This window comes from Pinus tabuliformis, chromosome 7, assembly GCF_031772625.1.
Source record: "Pinus tabuliformis cultivar Carrire ecotype Pingquan chromosome 7, CPIR1, whole genome shotgun sequence".
NCBI lineage: Eukaryota > Viridiplantae > Streptophyta > Pinopsida > Pinales > Pinaceae > Pinus > Pinus tabuliformis.
Genome location: NC_142293.1, coordinates 717,246,455 through 717,265,321, shown reverse-complemented (window position 1 = coordinate 717,265,321; position 18,867 = coordinate 717,246,455). Strand labels below are relative to the sequence as shown.

At 36.3% G+C, this 18,867-nt stretch overlaps 1 protein-coding gene across 1 annotated transcript in view; it reads right to left on the bottom strand.

Annotated features, from left to right (window-relative positions):
• The window catches only part of LOC149249539 (uncharacterized), a 339,013-nt gene that overhangs the window by 129,623 nt on the left and 190,523 nt on the right, over positions 1 to 18,867 (bottom strand). The window contains exon 11 of the mRNA XM_089458737.1: positions 17,785 to 17,904. Coding sequence (XP_089314863.1) covers positions 17,785 to 17,904 — 120 coding nt within the window. The remainder of the gene's footprint in view (positions 1 to 17,784; positions 17,905 to 18,867) is intronic.

The following is an 18,867-nucleotide window of genomic DNA, read 5'->3' as shown; positions in this document are numbered from 1 at the left end:
TGACATGAATAGATTATGGCAAAGTATGTTATACTGTAGTTGACATGTATGAAATATACATAAGCTATGTGTTTTTGAATATGTTAATGCACATTTTATAAATGCATGGACAAGTGTTTATGATTGCAAATAATATCTGTTACCAAAATGACCACGTGATGACAGAAACCTCAGAACAATTAAGGCTCAAAGAGATTTCATGATAGGGTATTAACCTTGATTCTACTGGGAGGGGTGGAGGTGTTGCCCACTGTTTATCCTCCGAACCCTGGAGTCATGGGAAGACTGTGCGAGCCACGCTCCCCTAGATGTGTGATGAGACTGTCGGATGCCTACTAGGGATCAGGTCAATATAACCGACATTGTCATCCTTGGAGTTTACGAATGGTTAGGTCAGTATAACTGACGCCATGGCATACTCCAGTAGAGAACGAATAGGATGGGAGAGGCAGTCTTAGAAATATCGCTTTCAGAAATCCTTAGCTGATGATAGCATGATCGAAGATCAATTTTTGAAAAGACAGCAGCTCCTTTCATTTGATCGAAAAGATCATCAATTCGAGGCATAGGATATCGATTCTTTAATGTAGCTCGATTCAAGTCTCGATAATCTATGCATAATCTTAAGGATCCATCTTTCTTCTTGACAAAAATTACACGAGCACCCCAAGGTGATATACTGATTCGAATATGTCCTATATCCAATAGTTCCTTCAATTGAATTTACAGTTCTTGAAGTTCTGGAGCTGTCATTCTATAAGGTGTTTTAGAGATTGGTCGAGTACCAGGTTTCAATTCTATTGTGAGATCTAGCTCTTTTTCAGGGGGTAATTCTCGTAGTTCTTTTGGAAATACATTCGGAAATTCGACTAACACCGGATATTGTTCTAAGGATGGTCCTTTTTATTTACTTACTTCTTGAATTACATATGCCTGACAACATTTTCTTAAGCAACGCTTCATTTTCATTGTTGATATGTAGCGTAAAGATATTTTTCTCTTGATTCCTTGAATTTGGATCGCTTCTCCTTCATCATTTATACCTAGAATTCTTTTCCCATAACAGTCTACCCAAGCCATTATATAGGACATATTCCCTTATATAGGATGTAATACTTAAATCCTATTCATTTATCAAAGCACTTTATTTTTCTTATTTTTAATTTTTTTTATCCAAGTGCGGTGCGCTATCACAAAAATTAGCGTCATGGAGGACTTCAACATTTTACAATATTTCTTCCGTGTGTTACGCTCAATTTTCTATCCGTACGGACATGCCACGGAAAATTTTAGTATTTTACTATAATTTAGTTATGAGGCCCTGTGACTACTAATTTCCATATGCAAAGCCGTATTTAAAAATTATCCCACCCAAAATTTTCCACAATATTTCTCCATATTTGAACTTTAGGATTTGAGTATTTTACAATATTTTAATCATGAAGCACTATGACTACTAACTTCCATCTGTAAAGTCGTATTTAAAAATTAGTCCACTGAAACTTTTCCACTAGATTTCTCCACCTGTGAACTGTAAAGTACAAAGGTACGTCTAAGCAGGCCCAGTGACTATTAAGTTTAGAGGTATTTTTATCAATGTTGCACAAAGCGCGATCGGGATTAAATCGGCGCGGGGAACGAATCGGAAAAAATCGGAAAAATCGGGAAAAAATCGGAAAAAAGCGGGAAAAAATCGTTTGGTACAAAAATATTCATTTTTTTTCATTTTTTTTCAATTTTTTTAATATCTAAACCATCTACAACATAAAATAAATACATTGACACATAAATATGATAAAAAAACTAATATATAAGATGTTTAATATCATTTCTAGCGCTAAAATCACACATAACATTGAATCATGTCCTGAATAGTAAGTCCTGACCACTGAGTCCCAACTCAGCCTCAAAATATCAACAAAAAATATGATAATGTATCTCATCATGTCATAATGTCATATACAATAAAATGAAAGTCTAATCCTATTGATTTCCTCTGCCCCTCTTGCGAGAAAATGCCACAGCTTTCCCTTTCCCTCTAGATGTAGATGCTGGTGCCCGTGCAGGTGGAAATGGCAGTGGAGTCTGATGTGCTCTAGACGTTGAAGAACTAGAAGTAGGAGCTATAGGAGGTAGACCACGTCCTCTACTGGTGGCAGGGGTAGCCCGGGCAGGTGGTGTCACCTGGAAACATTACAATCTCCCAACCCTGAAATCCTGAAAAACTGATAAGTCTGCTGAATTTTAAATGAAATCTAAAATTCTACTTTCTCCATATGAAATCCAATGAGGCTGAAACCACTCTCAAACATCCTGAGTCATTTCATGGTAATGTTAAAATTTTAAGTAAAAGGATGAAAATGAAGATTAAGGAGAATGTCACTTTTACTTTAAGAATTTAACATTACCATGAATAGCATATCCATACTAGGGCCTAGACTTGATCATTAAGCTACCCCACTCAAAAATTATTTGTTTCTTTCAAAAAACATTGCATGAAAAAACCCAAAAAAAGTTATAAAACTATGTTGTCCTGAGCCCCCACGATTTTTTCGTTAAAAATCGCGCTTTTTTCGAAAAAATCGCGATTTTTTGAAAAAAGCGCGATTTTTTCAGTAAAAATCGGCAAAAAAAAAGTAGGCGATTTTTTCGTATAAAAATCGCGATTTAAGCGGGAAAGGGAAAAAATCGCGATTTTCCGATAAAATCGCGATTTTATCGCGATTTTAACAACACTGATTTTTATGATTAGTTTTATCGCACTACTAATTTTTCTAAAATATCAATATAGTTGCTACTATAGATAATCCTTGATTTATTATACCATATTTAAAATATTAGATCTTAATAATTGTTTTATAAATATTTTTTTTATTATTGAAATTTGATTTTATGGAATAAAAATATATTATTTTTGGTACGATATTCATATTTGTATTTATAAAAATAAATAAATATACTCGTACTATGTTGACATTTTCATTTATGAAAATAAATCACCACTAAAGTAGAGTGGTGTTATATTAACATTTTCGTTTTATAAAAATATTTGTAAAAAGAAGTAAACCCAGCTATACTCTATGTAGAGGCTTTTTAATTTAGGCATTCAATTAATCTGACTATGAGAGAGCAGTTGCAAATTTAAAAAAAAAAAATTATATATATATATATATATATATATATATATATATATATATATTTCAAGACCCATCTTTAATATAGAGAGCTCAAGAGTATTAGCATGCATACAATGCGTGCATATGATAACTACATATGCATGTATTGCACTATATATATATATATATATATATATATATATATATATTCTAAATTAACTGTAAATGTTGAAAAATCGACACTGCTTCAGATAGAAGTTACACCCTCACCCATCACCAAGCATATTGCTTAAATGCGTCATAATTAAGGAGAAAATACCCTAATTAATTTCAATAATATAAATTTAAAAGTATAAAGTAAATTTGGTTATAATGAAATAAATGTAAAATTTAAAGTTAATTATAAATATGGTTATATATTTATATATCCCATAATATTAATAAATTATATTAAATAATTATTAAAATATGAAATTTAAATCAAAATAAAATAAATATTATAATGGGCATTTAAAGAAAACTGATAAAAAATCCTAAAGGTAAACTAATACACGTCAATATCCCTGTAGCTTTGAACAGATGGAGTTAAACGTTACAAAGGGGGAAAAATATACAGAGAATGGGGAAAAAATTACAGAGAAGGGAGGAAAAATAAATCTGTTTGAGGGATGAACCAAGGGCTCGATTTTGGAACTGAAATTTGGAAAAGCTTCAGCTGTTCTTGGAGTTTTGGGCACAGGGGCAAGTGGACTTCCATTTCGAAGTCCTCTAGATCTAGGAACCATAGAGGTTGATCCAAATAGACAGGGAGGAATCAGTTGGTTTGATAATAGAATCAGAAAACTCAAAGCAATGTGGACCAACATCAGATGGGAGAATCAGGTATGCAATTGCATTTAATTTGATAGAATTTTACAAGAAATTGCATTTAATTTGATAGAATTAGCTTGACAGAAATTCAATCATCAATCGAAAAGTTAAAATTCAATCATCAATCGAAAAGTTAAATATTGTTTAGATACACTTTTAAAATTACAATCTTTGAATGTAATTTAATTACATATTTTATATTGGTAATTTTTAAAATGTATAATTTCATTTTAATATATATTTAAATGTAATTTACATAGATTTTGAAATTGTATAGTTTAAAATGATGTAAAATTTACTTTTGAAATTGTATAATTTAAAATGATGTAAAATTGTATATTTAAGGGTAATTTATTGATTAGAAATTTACAAAAGATGCGGGGAAATAATTCGTAAGATTTCTTTTAGAAAAGAAACATAAAAGAAGCCAAAAGTAGAATGGAAATGTTTCCTCTTTTCATAAACGGTAGGGATAAAGTCGTTCTATCCTCGATGAAGTTTTTTGTCTTTAGTGGGAAATTTTTGGATTTATCGGAATCAAATCGCTGACCACTTGGATGTAAGTGGTTATATTTTTAATTTAACTTGATATATATTCATCCACGTGGTTATATTTTTATTTTAACAGAATATATGAAATGTTTTATATATTTTAAATGTTTTGATTTTAGAGGTATATATATATAAATAATATTGACAAATCTGCTTTTCTTCATGCACAAATGGCCAAAAGGAAGATATCATTGCATTTTAGTGTCCACGTTTTGACTATATATTACATTTGTCCACAAGCAAATTATTGTAATTATTTAGCCTAATAAATTTCTTCTCCCTCCTAGAGTGTTACTAACATTTATGAAAAAAGGCATTGCGCCACGATAATGATGCTCTATTGGAAACTATGCCTAATGTAAAGTATTGATGGGCATATCGAATTATATGGATAAGGCATATCAACATAATTTTAATGGTCAATTTTTAGGCACATACGATAGCGTGTCTATAATTACCTTCTTGCAACTCGCTTTCCTGAGGGAAAGATATTTCAAATATTGTTTCCAAAGTAATGTTACCTTGTATTTATCCCTTATTTCAAATATTGTTTCCAAAGTAATGTTACCTTGTATTTATTCCTTCTTGCAACTCGCTTTCCTGAGAGAAAGATATTTCAAATATTGTTTCCAAAGTAATGTTACCTTGTATTTATTCCTAATAAAAGGAAAAATGCATTAAGTTCACTTAAATTTATTTGAATTTTTATATATCTTAATAAATATAATGAAAACTGTATTTATTTTTATATTTAATAATTTTAAATTATTATATACTTAAAAAAATTGATAATTTTTACAAAACATAACTTAAAATTTAAACTATTGCAATTATGCCAATTATAATTGTGATAATTGTGAGATACAAATTTAGAATTTTAATAAATCTAAAAGGTGTATGGAATATATATAAGATTGTATGGAATATATATAAGAGTATGTAATATGAAACATATTTATAATATATGCATCCCAATGATATTTCTTTCCTATATGCCTCCCATCAGTGACAAATGCTCGACTACCATGGTTGGCAGTCTACTCTTTCCATTTCACGGAAAAACATGATGTCAATCCCAATACCTAATTGTCTTTACCAACCTTCTCTCACTCGAGGAAAGGGATAACTAGATATAACATTGCAGGTTCACATTGATTGCTGGGTTTCATTAAAGTTTCTTAAACATGTTGAATAAAGGAAGGTTGAACAACTTTTGATTTTTGATCAATTAACTTAATATGTATAAACCTCAAAATAAAGTATTTTGCCTCATAGTAAAGTTGACTTTAAATTTTACTTTTCCTATATAAAATCTAAATTGAATCATAGGCAAAAAAAAAAAAAAATATATATATATATATATATATAATTTAATACTATATGAAATCAATGTAGTATATTGAATTTATATTGTGATATATCACACTTAATTAATGTTTCCTAGTGATTCTGTGTGGTATTTGATTTGTTGATTAAATTCTTGACATAGGCTAAACACACATATATGTCAATTTTTTTTTATTGATTATTAAGCCAAATCAATTATTTTAGTGGATTACTGTGAGAAAGGTATTGAGAATATGAATGAGACGAGAATTGGTTTAATCATTAATTAAATTGGTAATAAAAATATATATTTTTCTTTTTAAGCTTCTGACACTTGTGACACCACTTAAAAAAAGAAAAAAAAAAAAATGAATTTAACTAAGTAAATTTTTATAAGGTTATTTTAATGGAGTTGGAAATCAAGATATTTTCATAACAAATATAATGGGATAGGTAACATATATGTATATATCTGGTTGAGATATGTGTAACATATGTTCACCCGTTAAGGTATATATGAAGGAACGTGTGCTAGAACATCTCTTGAGATATAGATGGTATTTAAAGGTAAGATCCAAACTTCAAAGTACAGGCTCGAGAGGAACCAAGTTTGAGAGGTATGAACCATAAAATGATGGACTATATGATTCAAAGGAAGGATTTATATCCCTTATGATGGGGATATTCGTAACATCATCCTTAAAGAACCCCATAGAGCACTTTATTGTGCACATCCAGGCATACAAAAAAAAAAGCATGCCAACAAAAGGAAACTCTTCTTTTAGTTGGGCATAAAGCGCAATAGTGTCTAGTTCGTTGCAAAATGCCTTGAATGCCAACAAGTAAAAGGTTGGCCATCGTCACCCAACTGATCTACTAAAACCTCATAACAAATATAATGGGATAGGTAACATATATGTATATATCTGGTTGAGATATGTGTAACATACGTTCACCCGTTAAGGTATATATGAAGGAACGTGTGCTACGACATTTCTTGAGATATAGATGGTATTTAAAGGTAAGATCCAAACTTCAAAGTAAAGGCTCGAGAGGAACCAAGTTTGAGAGGTATGAACCATAAAATGATGGAATATATGATTCAAAGGAAGGATTTATATCCCTTATGATGGGGATATTCGTAACATCATCCTTAAAGAACCCCATAGAGCACTTTATTGTGCACATCCAGGCATACAAAAAAAAAAGTATGCCGACAAAAGGAAACTCTTCTTTTGGGTGGGCATAAAGCGCAATAGTGTCTAGTTCGTTGCAAAATGCCTTGAATGCCAACAATTAAAAGGTTGGCCATCATCACCCAACCGATCTACTAAAACCTCATGACGTTCCTATGACCAAGTGGGAGGTGATTTCTCTGCATTTTGTCATAGGAATAACTCTTAACCCACAAAGACACAATACCATTTTGGTTGTCGTGGATAAACTAACTAAAAGTGCCCACTTTATCCCTGTAAAAGTTACTTGAGAAGTTATTGCCATAGCTCGAGCATTTATAAACAAAAATGTTAGATTCCATAGAGTACCTAAGAATATCATATTGGCTAAGGATTCACGACTCACTTCAAGGTTTTGGACTTGTATACAATCAGCTTTAGGAACCCAACTAAATTTTAGCAAAAAATTTATAAAAAAAAACATCAAAGTTCGAAAGGGGACAAACTTGTCACCCTGGTTTATTAGACCATTTAAATTTATTTTTTTAAAGAATTAAACCTATCACATAGCTCACACATCTTATAAACTTCAATTGAAGGAACTACCAGCATTCGACGAAAGAACATTTATGGTCGAACCATTACATATATTGGATCGTAGGGTTTAACTCAAGTGCCACCTGATGCACTAGGTTAAGGTCCGATGGGACAAGTATAGTCCTAGATTTCCTGCCTAGCGAGACATAGAGACCATGCATCGGAATTATCCCAACTTGTTTTCATGGGCTATCATTCTGAAATTATTTATAGCTATGAAGAGTTACGCATAAGACTGTTATTTCAAATGCTTATGTTTTGTCATGTATGATTAATTAAATATGCACATATTGTTGGTACATGGAAACCTCCCTGAATAATGTTATGAATGAGATTTCTACGTATTATGTTTTATTTATGAGCATATGTGATAATGTTAAAAGACCATAGATTTCTTATTATCGATGAAATGGATATAATTATAGTAATCACACTTAACTATTTAATGTGAAAATTAATTGTAGGTATATTGGTTAGATGTAGCCAAGTTATGTTATATAAACTTAAAGATCAATATTATAGATGTCAACAAAATTTGAATGTTGGGAAAACTATTATTTGGATATAGTTTGGTTACAAATATATATCGATACATATGTTATGATGTGTGGACAAGTATTTATGTGCAGGTGCTATCGTTATCCAAACCGACTACGTGATGACAAAATCCCAAGAACAGTTGAGTCTCAATGAGAGTCCATGATAGGGTGTTGACCCTGATGTTGGAGGTGTTTCCCACTGTTTATTCTCAAAAACCTGGAGTCATGGGAGGACTGTGCGAGTCATGCTCCCCTAGACGTGTGATGATGACTGTCAGATGCCTACTGGGAAATCAGGTCGATATAGTTGACGCTGTCACCCTTGGGGTTTATGAATGGTTGGATCAGTATAATTGATGCCATGACATATTCCAGTAGAGGACGGATAGGATGGGAGCGGAAGAGATTAGGGAGGATAGGATGATTTTAGAATAGCTTGGGAACCTAGTTGGGACAAGATATGACTATTAAAGTTGTAAACTTATAAATGTTCAAAAAAAACAATAACAATAACAAAAAAAAAAATATAGTGCCCTCACATTAAACAAAAATTTAATCACGGGACATAATCCTTCCACAAATTATATTAATCGTTAAAATAATTACTAATATACTATATAAACTCAACTTCGGGACGAAGTTTTTTTGAAGGAGGGGTGTATGTAGTGACCCATCTTAAGTTATTGATTATTAACATGCTTACGAGACGTGTGTATGATAGCTACATACACATACAGCGCAGGCATTGCACTAGTATACATACTAATTTAATTATATAAATGTCTATGTAAGAAAATGGATTAGTTTTTAAAAGTATTAATTAATACCTTATTTGTTAAGTAGTACAATAAAATATATTAATTTAATTTCATTAATAAAATTTTAATTAAATAATAAATAATTATTATTACAATGGACAAGATTTATTTTACTTCATAATCTTTGGGCAAGTCATGGTAAGGTATTTAAAAGAAAATCCTCTTCTCGAAGTCGGTTGAGAGGATAAAGTTAAAAATCTCATTTAATGTATAATGACCAACTCAAGTAATAATATCTTAATAGATAAGGTTAAATCTTAAGATTGATTGGAGGAAAGGAAGGTGGGGTTTCTTCGGAGGGAAGAAACCTTCCCTATATAAAAATCTAAAGGAGAAGTAAGAGAGGGTTCTTCTGGGAAAAATGGGGAATATATGGAAGAAATGGAGACTCTGGAAGAAAGGATTGGGAATGAGTCTTGGACTCAGATTTTAGTTATATATCTACATGATTTAACTATATACCTATGCGATTTAGGTCCTGTTCTTGGGGTTTTGGGCACGAGGGCTAGAAGACTTCATTCTTGAAGTCTTCTGGGTCTGGGAGCCGGAGAGGTTTGTCCCAGATTGGCTGGGAGGAATTAGTCGGTTTGGAAGCGGAAGTTCAAGACTAGATTCAAGATTCAACCCTGGATCAACTTCGTCAACCAAGAGAAACTAGGTATGTGAAGTTATTTAATTTTAACAAGGTATGTGGAGTTGTTTAATGTTATACATGTAGTAATGAACTTCCGAAGAGGTTTGTCCCAGATTGACTGGGAGGAATTAGTCGGTTTGGAAGCAGAAGCTCAAGACTGGATTCAAGATTCAACCCTGAATCAACTTCGTCAACCAAGAGAAACTAGGTATGTGAAGTTATTTAATTTTAACAAGGTATGTGAAGTTGTTTAATTTTATACATGTAGTAATGAACTTTTTATGGTTTACATATGATTGATGTAGATGAAACTTATGATTAACATTTAATTGATATAGATGAAACTTATGATTAATGTTTAATTGATATAGATGAAATCAACCAGGCCTCACATTTGGTATCAGAGCAAGTTCAAACACTCCGAACCTTAGAGACCGCCAATATGCAACTAGAATTAGAACCAGCAAACATATAGTAAGAAGAAAGTTACCCTATTAAACCATTAAGTTGTTAGTTTACATATCCAAAACTCCATTTTTGTCATAAACAAAACTTTAATTATTCGTTGTCTGCGTTTCGGGCCGAAACTTCTTGTGTTGCCTGTGCTTCGGCAACACATGCGAGAAATTTCGGGTTCGGGTTCGGGGACGGGGACGGGGATGACATTTTTTGAAACAAGGTGCGTGGGTTCGTCGGGTAATACAATAATATTAAATTTTAATAATTATATTTTATAATAAATTTATAAATTATAATTAATAATATCTACGAAATTTGAATTTGCATATTTTTCTACTTTAAACAAGAAAACTTTAATCATTTAAACATGCACATCATTGAACATTCAACATTCACATTGAAATTTCAAAATTTATCACCAAAAAATTGTTCAGTGTTTACATATTAATAAGAATCATGAATCATGATATATGTCCATTGTCATACTACATTCAAAATTTGCCTTGAGGCATCTCCAAACATGAACTAGGAAATTTTAAAATACTAAAATAAAAATAGCTAAATCCTAATGAACAATGGCTTCCTCAAGCCATGTCATCAACATCCATGTCACCAACATCACTTAGATCTTCAGCTAGCATGCTCTCTAGGTAGGAATCACTCTCACCTTGAGGTTTTTGCTCATCCATAGCAATTGGAGGTAGCTCAATAAGGTCATCTGGTTGTATCTCATCTTCCACACACATAACATCATCTGTGTGTTGGTCCCATCTCTTAAAAGGACCCTCCTTGTACCCAGGGTCTTTTCGAGATATGAGACAAAGTGTGCTATGAATGTACACTAAGTTCTCTGCCTTCTTTAAGCCCAACCTATTTCTCTTTACTGAATGAATAAAGGCATAAGTACTCCAATTTCTCTCACAAGATGAAGAACTAGCTACCTGAAATATTAGGGAAGCCCATTAAATTAATTCAAAATTTAAAAATAAAAACAAAAACTAAAATGAAAATTTAAAATTTAAAAACTAAAATTAATTTTCTATATTTAATTGAGATTTTTCCAAATTTTGAATAAGATGAGGAACTCCAAACTAGCTACTTGTCCAAGTAACTGTATGGCAAATTGCTGCAACTCAGGAGCACCAACACCATCAAGCCACCACCAATCAATTGGATCCTTCTTCTTGCGTCTATCAGCCAAAGATGCATGTGAACCAAAGACACCTCGGCCACGTGAAATGGGTAAATCGTAATAACTCAACCAAAAACAAAAATGAAATTCGATCGCTGTGGGTTGGTTAAAAGTTTAGGTTTTAACTTTTATGTTTTTGACATTTGTTCATAATAAATATGCTATTATTAATTTTTAAATTTTATTTTCTAAATTTCAATGAAAAAATTACCTGAAAATTAAATTTTTAATATAATTTTTTTTCAGAAGAACCCAAAGAACCCAAACCGAAGAACCTAAGAACCCAAAGAACCCGTTAAAGGAAACGAACCCAATCTTTTTTTTGGAGAACCCGGTTCTTCTGAGAAGAACCCGTACCCGAATCCGGTACTTAGGGACGGGTTCGAGAACCCCACCCCCGAGTTCGAGAACCCGTGCAACATAGCATTTTTTATTTCAGCTATTTCCGAGTCAAGTACCACAGTTCCATCTTTGTCATACCCAAGGCTCTTGTATCCTTTAGGGGCATCATTGATGGTGGTAACCATTTCATTCCAATAAGGTGAGCAGAGAACATTGAATGGTATGCCACATGCATACAGAAACCAGAAAATTTTTGCATCCACGTCATCTTTACAACCATGGTCAAGGAGTTTTCATTTTGTTTTATGCCTTAAAGGGATGTTTGTGCCTGTGGCTCCCAATCCGCTAGCATGAGTGGATATTGATGGAGTTCTTACAGTTGCTCTATGTGTGCTAGTGGCGTCATGTCCACCCTTTAATCTTTTTGTTTGGTATTGTGCTTCCTCCTCTTCCATTATATATTTGGTTCTTTGTTGTGTGAATACATCTCCACAGGTTTTGATTCCTATATGTTTATTCCCATCGCATGGCATTTCCCCACATAGATGTTTTCTGGCACGAGTATATGAACCCGTGTAAGTGGCATTGCAATGGGGGCATACAAATTTAGTGGTCCCACCCCCTTTCCTTCCTCCAAGCCTTGTGACATATTGTTGATTTGGGGTAGCAGCATATGTGCTCTAGCAATGAAAATTGGTGGAGACGCTAAGGCACATGAGATCTCCAATACCCAGAAAGGGTTTGGGCAGATTCTAAACAGTTTGGGAGATATTAAAATAATTAATATTTTTAATGGAGTCCCTAAGTCTAAACTTAGGGAAATAAAATATTAATGAGAATTAATATAAAATTGTGTTAGAATGGTCCAAAAGGCATGGATCAAGCCAGATCTAATCTTAGTCGTTGATTAGGGACTTAATCTCGAAGAACACACCAAGAGATCAAGATTTCAACTTTTTGGGGTTGGGTTTGCTGAGGAAGTTGAGAGTGATCAGAGTTGCAGCTGAGGGGCAGTAAATACAAAAGCAGAGAGGCAGAGATAGCACCGGAAGGATCAGCGCAATAGCCGGAGAGAGGGACACAGAGCCAGCCAGGGCTCACGCAGAGGCAGCCAAGAGCTGCGCAGTGCCTCATAGGGCCAGCGTAGGTGACGCAAAGGGCTAGAGGACTAACGCAGTGCCTCCAGAGGCTGACGCAAGCCAAGCCAAAGTGACGTTGAGCTAACACTGCACCAGAGAGAGGCTGATGCAGTACCTAGAGGCTGACGTTGGGGTTTCGTGGGGCAGATTGGAGTTGTGGAGCTGTCGGAGTGTTTATCTGGGCTTTCATCCGGAATATCTGCTTCCAAGTAGAGAGGTGCTACTACCGATATTTTTCTATATTGGGTGAGCCGGATTTGGCACCCAGATTGTATTCTGAAACTACTTAATAAATCAAACCCTCAAATAGTAGCACTGGTTTTCCCACATTGGGTTTTTTTAGAGGGACATTAGTCCAGAAACAATGGTGTCACTTGTGTGCTTGTTTCTATTTCCTTTAGTTGATGATATGTAATGTGTTGAGCATGTACTTGTATTTATTTCCAGTATTTACATGGTAAATAACTTGTTAATTAACAGAACAAGTAGGTAGGAATAAATTAGTAAAGTACATGAAGGGTTTCTAACGTGTCAGACTTAGAAATTCCAGCATGGTATCAGAAGGTGGTTGCAGATCACAGGAAAACTAAAGATATTAGCCGAGTAGAGCAGCAACAGCAGAAAACAGTTGTCCCGAGTGACAGAAGTTGTTCCTAGCAAAGTAGCAGGAAGGAACGGATGACACAGTGCCTACGTCATCAAGTTTGAGCCAAGAAGAGGCTGCGCAGAGGCTAAGGGAGGCAAAGACAGGCTCACGCAGAGGCCAGGAGGGCTGACACAGTTGGCTGAGGAAGCTGATTCGTTGGTGCCGCGATTGCGCAGAGCCTAGGAGCTCTAACCTTTAGTTTGCTGAGGTTTAGGAGGCTGTGGATAAGTTGCAAAGTGGAGCTGGTGGTGTACTGTAGTCAGAACAGTACCTAACAGGGCAAGACCAAGGTAGATGGAGTTGTTGCCGAGGTGGATTTCTAGCTAAGGAATCTAGATCAGTGTTGCAGTTGCACAGACAATTGGAGAGAGGCATCTCGACATTGGCAAAAGGGTTTCTAGGAGGGAAATTGAGGCTCAAAGGAGTCATACCAAGAACTTCTAGGAGGTAAATAAAGGAGCAGCGAAATGGCACTGCACAGAGTAAGAGTCCAAGACAGACTGGAGAAAGCCTCAAACTTCGTAGTCTGGAAGGCCAGAATATTATCCATACTAGACAGGAATCGTGTCAAGCACTTCACCTTGAGGACAATAGCTATCCCAGTTGACCCGGCTTATAACGACAGGTACGAGGATGTAATGGCGAGGGCTAAGAGTATCATCCTTGATGGGGTCAAGGATCATATAGTACGACATATTGCCGAGAAGAATATGGCACAAGAGATGTGGGAGGCCCTGACCAAGTTGTATAAGCATACTTCCGTGCAGAGGAAGATGCTACTAGAAAATCAGTTGTGATCATACCAAATGAAGAAGGGAGAATAGATCGACCCATTCCTCGGTCGATTGAAGGAGATCCGGGATCAACTGACTTCTATAGGGGCAATGTTGGATCCAGAATTGATGATGAGAACAGCCCTGAACACAGTCTCAAAAGACTAGGAGGTGTTTGTCCAGAGCATACTGGGCAGGGCGACCCTTCTAGATTGGGAGGAAATGTGGGTTGCTCTTCGCCAAGAAGAGATCAGAAGGCTGAGCAAGGCGGGAAGCAGCGGCAAGGGGATCAAAATCAAGGAGGAGGTGGAGGAAGATGGTTCCCTAGCATCTAAGGGAAAGCAGGAGAAACAGAAGAAGAAGGACCTCTCCAAGGTCAAATGCTTCCACTGTGGGGAGTTGGGTCACTATGCGACCCAGTGTCCAAGGAAGAAGAGTAAGGGAGAGGCCTCCGAGACCAAGGCGGCGCCAGCAAGGGCGGAGAAGGAAGTGGAGACAGATGATGATTGTGCCATGAGTGCTCATGTGCCACTTCAGAAGAAGTGGGGAGACATCGAGCTGTAGTCAGGGGGACTACAGGCGATGAGGGGTAGGATCCTTGAGGTACACAGCCTCTTGGATTAGACCTTGCTACGGGAGCCCCGAAGAGGAGTAGCAGGCTACAACAATGCGAGAGGCACGGGAGTGTTGCACCAGTGCAAGATGGCATAGAGAAGTGTGCAACGATGCGAGATGCACAGAGTTGTTGCAACAACGCAGAGGTCAGAGAGGGAGCACTTGTCAGTAACAGAGGAAGCTTCAGCATCAGGAGTGTTTCTAGCTTGACGAAGATGTCAGAGTTGGGAGATCGGTTACTTACTTCTCAATAACTGAGTTGCAGTGCAGCAATTAGCAGTGGTAGTGCTATGGGCAGCATGATGTGAAGGGTTGCAGTGCAGATGCAGCAGTGGTAGTGCTATGGGCAGCATGATGTGAAGGGTTGCAGTGCAGATGCAGCAGTGGCAGTGGCAGGGCCATGGGCAACAGGACGGATGCAGAGGGAGTTGCAGTACGGATGCAACAGTGGCAGTGACAGGGCCATGGGTAGCAGTACAGGATGCAATAATGGAGAGGATGTCGGCCAGCAGGCCTAGCATCACCACAGGGACCGATCAGGGATGATCAGAGCGATGCTAGGTGAGGAGTATTATTAGAGCACAGTCCTCGCTAAGAGGGAGTGTTGATTTGGGGTAGCATCGGATGTGCTCTAGCCACGAAAATTGGTGGAGAGGCTAAGGCACATGAGATCTCCAATACCCAGAAAGGGTTTGAGCAGATTCTAAATAGTTTGGGAGATATTAAAATAATTAATGTTTTTAATGGAGTCCCTAAGTCTAAACCTAGGGAAAATAAAATATTAATGTGAGTTAATATAAAACTGTGTTAGAATGGTCCAAAAGGCATGGATCAAGCCAGATCTAATCTTAGCATTGATTAGAGACTTAATCTCGACCATTGATTTGTCAACGAGAAAAGTGTAAGAGGACGCTTGAGGGTCACTTGGAGAACACACCAAGAGATCAAAATTTCAACTTTCTGGGGCTGGGTTTGTTGAGCAAGTTGAGAGAGTGATCAGAGTTAGCAGAGAGGCAGAGATAGCATCGGGAGGATCAGAGCAGTAGCCAGAGAGAGGGACGCAGAGCCAACCAGGGCTCACGCAGAGGCAGCCAAGAGTTGTGCAGTGCCTCAAAGAGCCGGCATGGGTGACGCAGAGGGCCAAAGGATTGATGTAGTGCCTCCAGATGCTGACGCAGGCCAAGCTAGAGTGATGTTGAGCTAATGTTGGGCCAGAGAAAGGCTGACGCAGTCCCTAGAGGCTGACGTTGGGGTTTCGTGGGGCAGATTGGCGTTGTGGAGCTGCCGGAGTGTTTATTCGGGATTTCAGCCGAAATATCTGCTTCCGAGTAGAGAGGTGCTACTGCCGAGAATTTTCTTTGTTGGGTGAGCCGGATTTGGCACCCAGATTGTATTCTGAAACTGCTTAATAAATCAAACCCTCAGATAACTGCACCGATTTTCCCGCACTGGATTTTTTCAGAGGGACATTAGTCCAAAAACAACGATGTCACTTGTGAGCTTGTTTCTATTTCCTTCAGTTGATGCTCTGTAATGTGTTGAGCATGTACTTGTATTTATTTCCAGTATTTACATGGTAAATAACTTGTTAATTAACAGAACAAGTAGGTAGGAATAAATCAGTAAAGTACATGAAGGGTTTCTAACGTGTTAGACTTAGAAATTCCAACACATATTTCCACAAGGGTGTTTAGTCTACCCTTTTCTTCCCATCATCTTCACTGACGTTACCCTCCTCTTCCTCTTGGTACTCCTCCTCCTCTTCTCCAAGGTATCCTCCACCACTACCCACTTCTTCATCATCTTCATCATTTCTTCTTCTTCTACTTCCCAACACCATCATCATAGCAAAAAAAGGAACCAACAAGATAAGACTAAGCCATATACCCATCATGTTTGTTGAAGGTTGAGATTATTACCTGCAATAAAATGAGGGAGGAGTGGGAAAGAGTAGGAGAAGAGAAGAAGAACATCTAGATTCTAGATTCATTGAACATTCAACATATTTTTACACAAATGTTACATAGAAAAAAAAAGAATGGGATTAGACCCTACCTTTTTGGCTCTCCAACAATCTCCCTTCAATCTCCCAAGCTTGCAAGCTCCAACAATCTCCCACAACCTCCTCAAGCTCAAACCCTCTCAAATGCTCTCAATCTCTCTTTCTCACAAATGAAATGGTGATAATGAGGGAGGGGAGGAGGCTTTTTATTGTTTTGCCCCTCCCTTTTCCCTCCAAAAAGCACCCTCCTTTGCTTTGGCCGCGCGCAGAAATTTAGGGTGGGAGCGATTTTTTCTCAAGGGAGTGATCACTCCTGTATCACTCCCTGCGGTTACAATTCGCCCCCAAAGAGATGAGGAGCGATACGGGAGCAATCGCTCCACGGAAACCAGGGAGCGAATTTTTTTTCCTATGAGCATGCACTTGAAATTCACTCCCAAACAGGAGCAAATCAGAAGCACGCTCTCGGGGTCGTTCCCCTAGCTCTTCCAAGCAAGTGTGCCCTTCGGGAGCAGATTCGAGGGCGGAGGGTGGTCGCTCCCCACAACCTTGGAGTAGATACTTTATAACAGCCATGGCTCATAACTCTGTGCTATACCTCAACTTAGGAAACTTAAGAAACGATTAATTGATAATGTTAAATTATTGTATGATGTAATGATGTTATAAAATTATGTTATAAATTATAATGACTTAACATTATTTAAGTGATGTGCTAGTAGTCAGGACTTGGGCCTTGGAGAGGTTAAGTGATCCAACATTGAAATTTGAGCCAATACTAGCAACGTTTTCTCATACCTAGTGGATAATGAACAATATTGAATATTTCTCTCATATCTGTGGTATTGAGTCTTGACATTGTGTATCTGCAATGTTGTGTGTGTGTTATTCTGATAGTGTGGATAACAAATACGTAGTGCAATGAAAAAAGGTCAAACAACCTAATCAGTTTACAAGGCATAAACAAATAACTTCGATTGAAGACCCACCTGAGGGGTATTTGATTATTCTCATGTTGAAGAACAATTATAACATCATTGCTGGTCCATACTTGACTTTCACCTTCCATCAATAGTTCAGGATCTATACCAGCTAGAGACAACACAAACCTGCCAAGAGGAATTGAGAGTCACATTATTTTGTTTTAATAAATGTTGAAATGTAATGAAACACATTAATCTAAAGTTCATCAGTTCTAATATGATCCAGTAACTGTTTCCAAGCTAATTCAATTCCAGAATTTCCAAGCTGTTGGTAACCTATTGTATTTAGCCTCTTCTATATAAATATTGGCACTCTACTCTGTCATCCCTTGTCCACTATTATGAGGACAAATGTAAATGACCATATCGAATGCATTCCCTGACAGAGACTAAAGTGTCACAGTTTGGAACACACAAAAATGAGAATAACAGCTTGAGTTAAAAATTTTGGCAAATGCATCCTAACCAAAGCAATCAGACACAAAGTGGAATAAGTATAAAGTTCAAGAAATTTCACCTTATGGGTCAATTCTCAATTTATGTAGTATTCAAAAAGCAGCTTCAAAATGGCTGTTCATAGTGAGTTTTGGATTACCACCTCTATTTGAGATTATTCATCACAGTCATGGCCATTTTAGGTGCATACCTCATGAGGTCAAAATTAAGAAATATATTTTATATCACTCTGAAAAAAACACTGAATAACCACAATACTTCCAGAGAAACAGTCCAAATATTTTGCACAAGGACATGTGCAAGCATTTTGGTTGCATTTACCTTCCCCTATCCATAAGACCAAACCCACAAGCAGCTTACACTGATAGAAATGTTTTTGCATTGATTAACAAAAAGCTCTTTTAACCTAATGAAAAAAAAATATTTTTGTCTTACAGGATTTTTTCTGTAAATATTTATGTACAAAATAGTGATGTTGCATGACAGAACTAATAGAGACCCAGGTTGCATGACAGAACTAATTACTTAAATGTCAGCCAATTGTTAGCAAGCAGACATTGCCCATAGAAATAATGGTCATGCCATCTATAGTTGGTTGACAGCTCAGTTAACATTATAATGTTTATTTTTTTC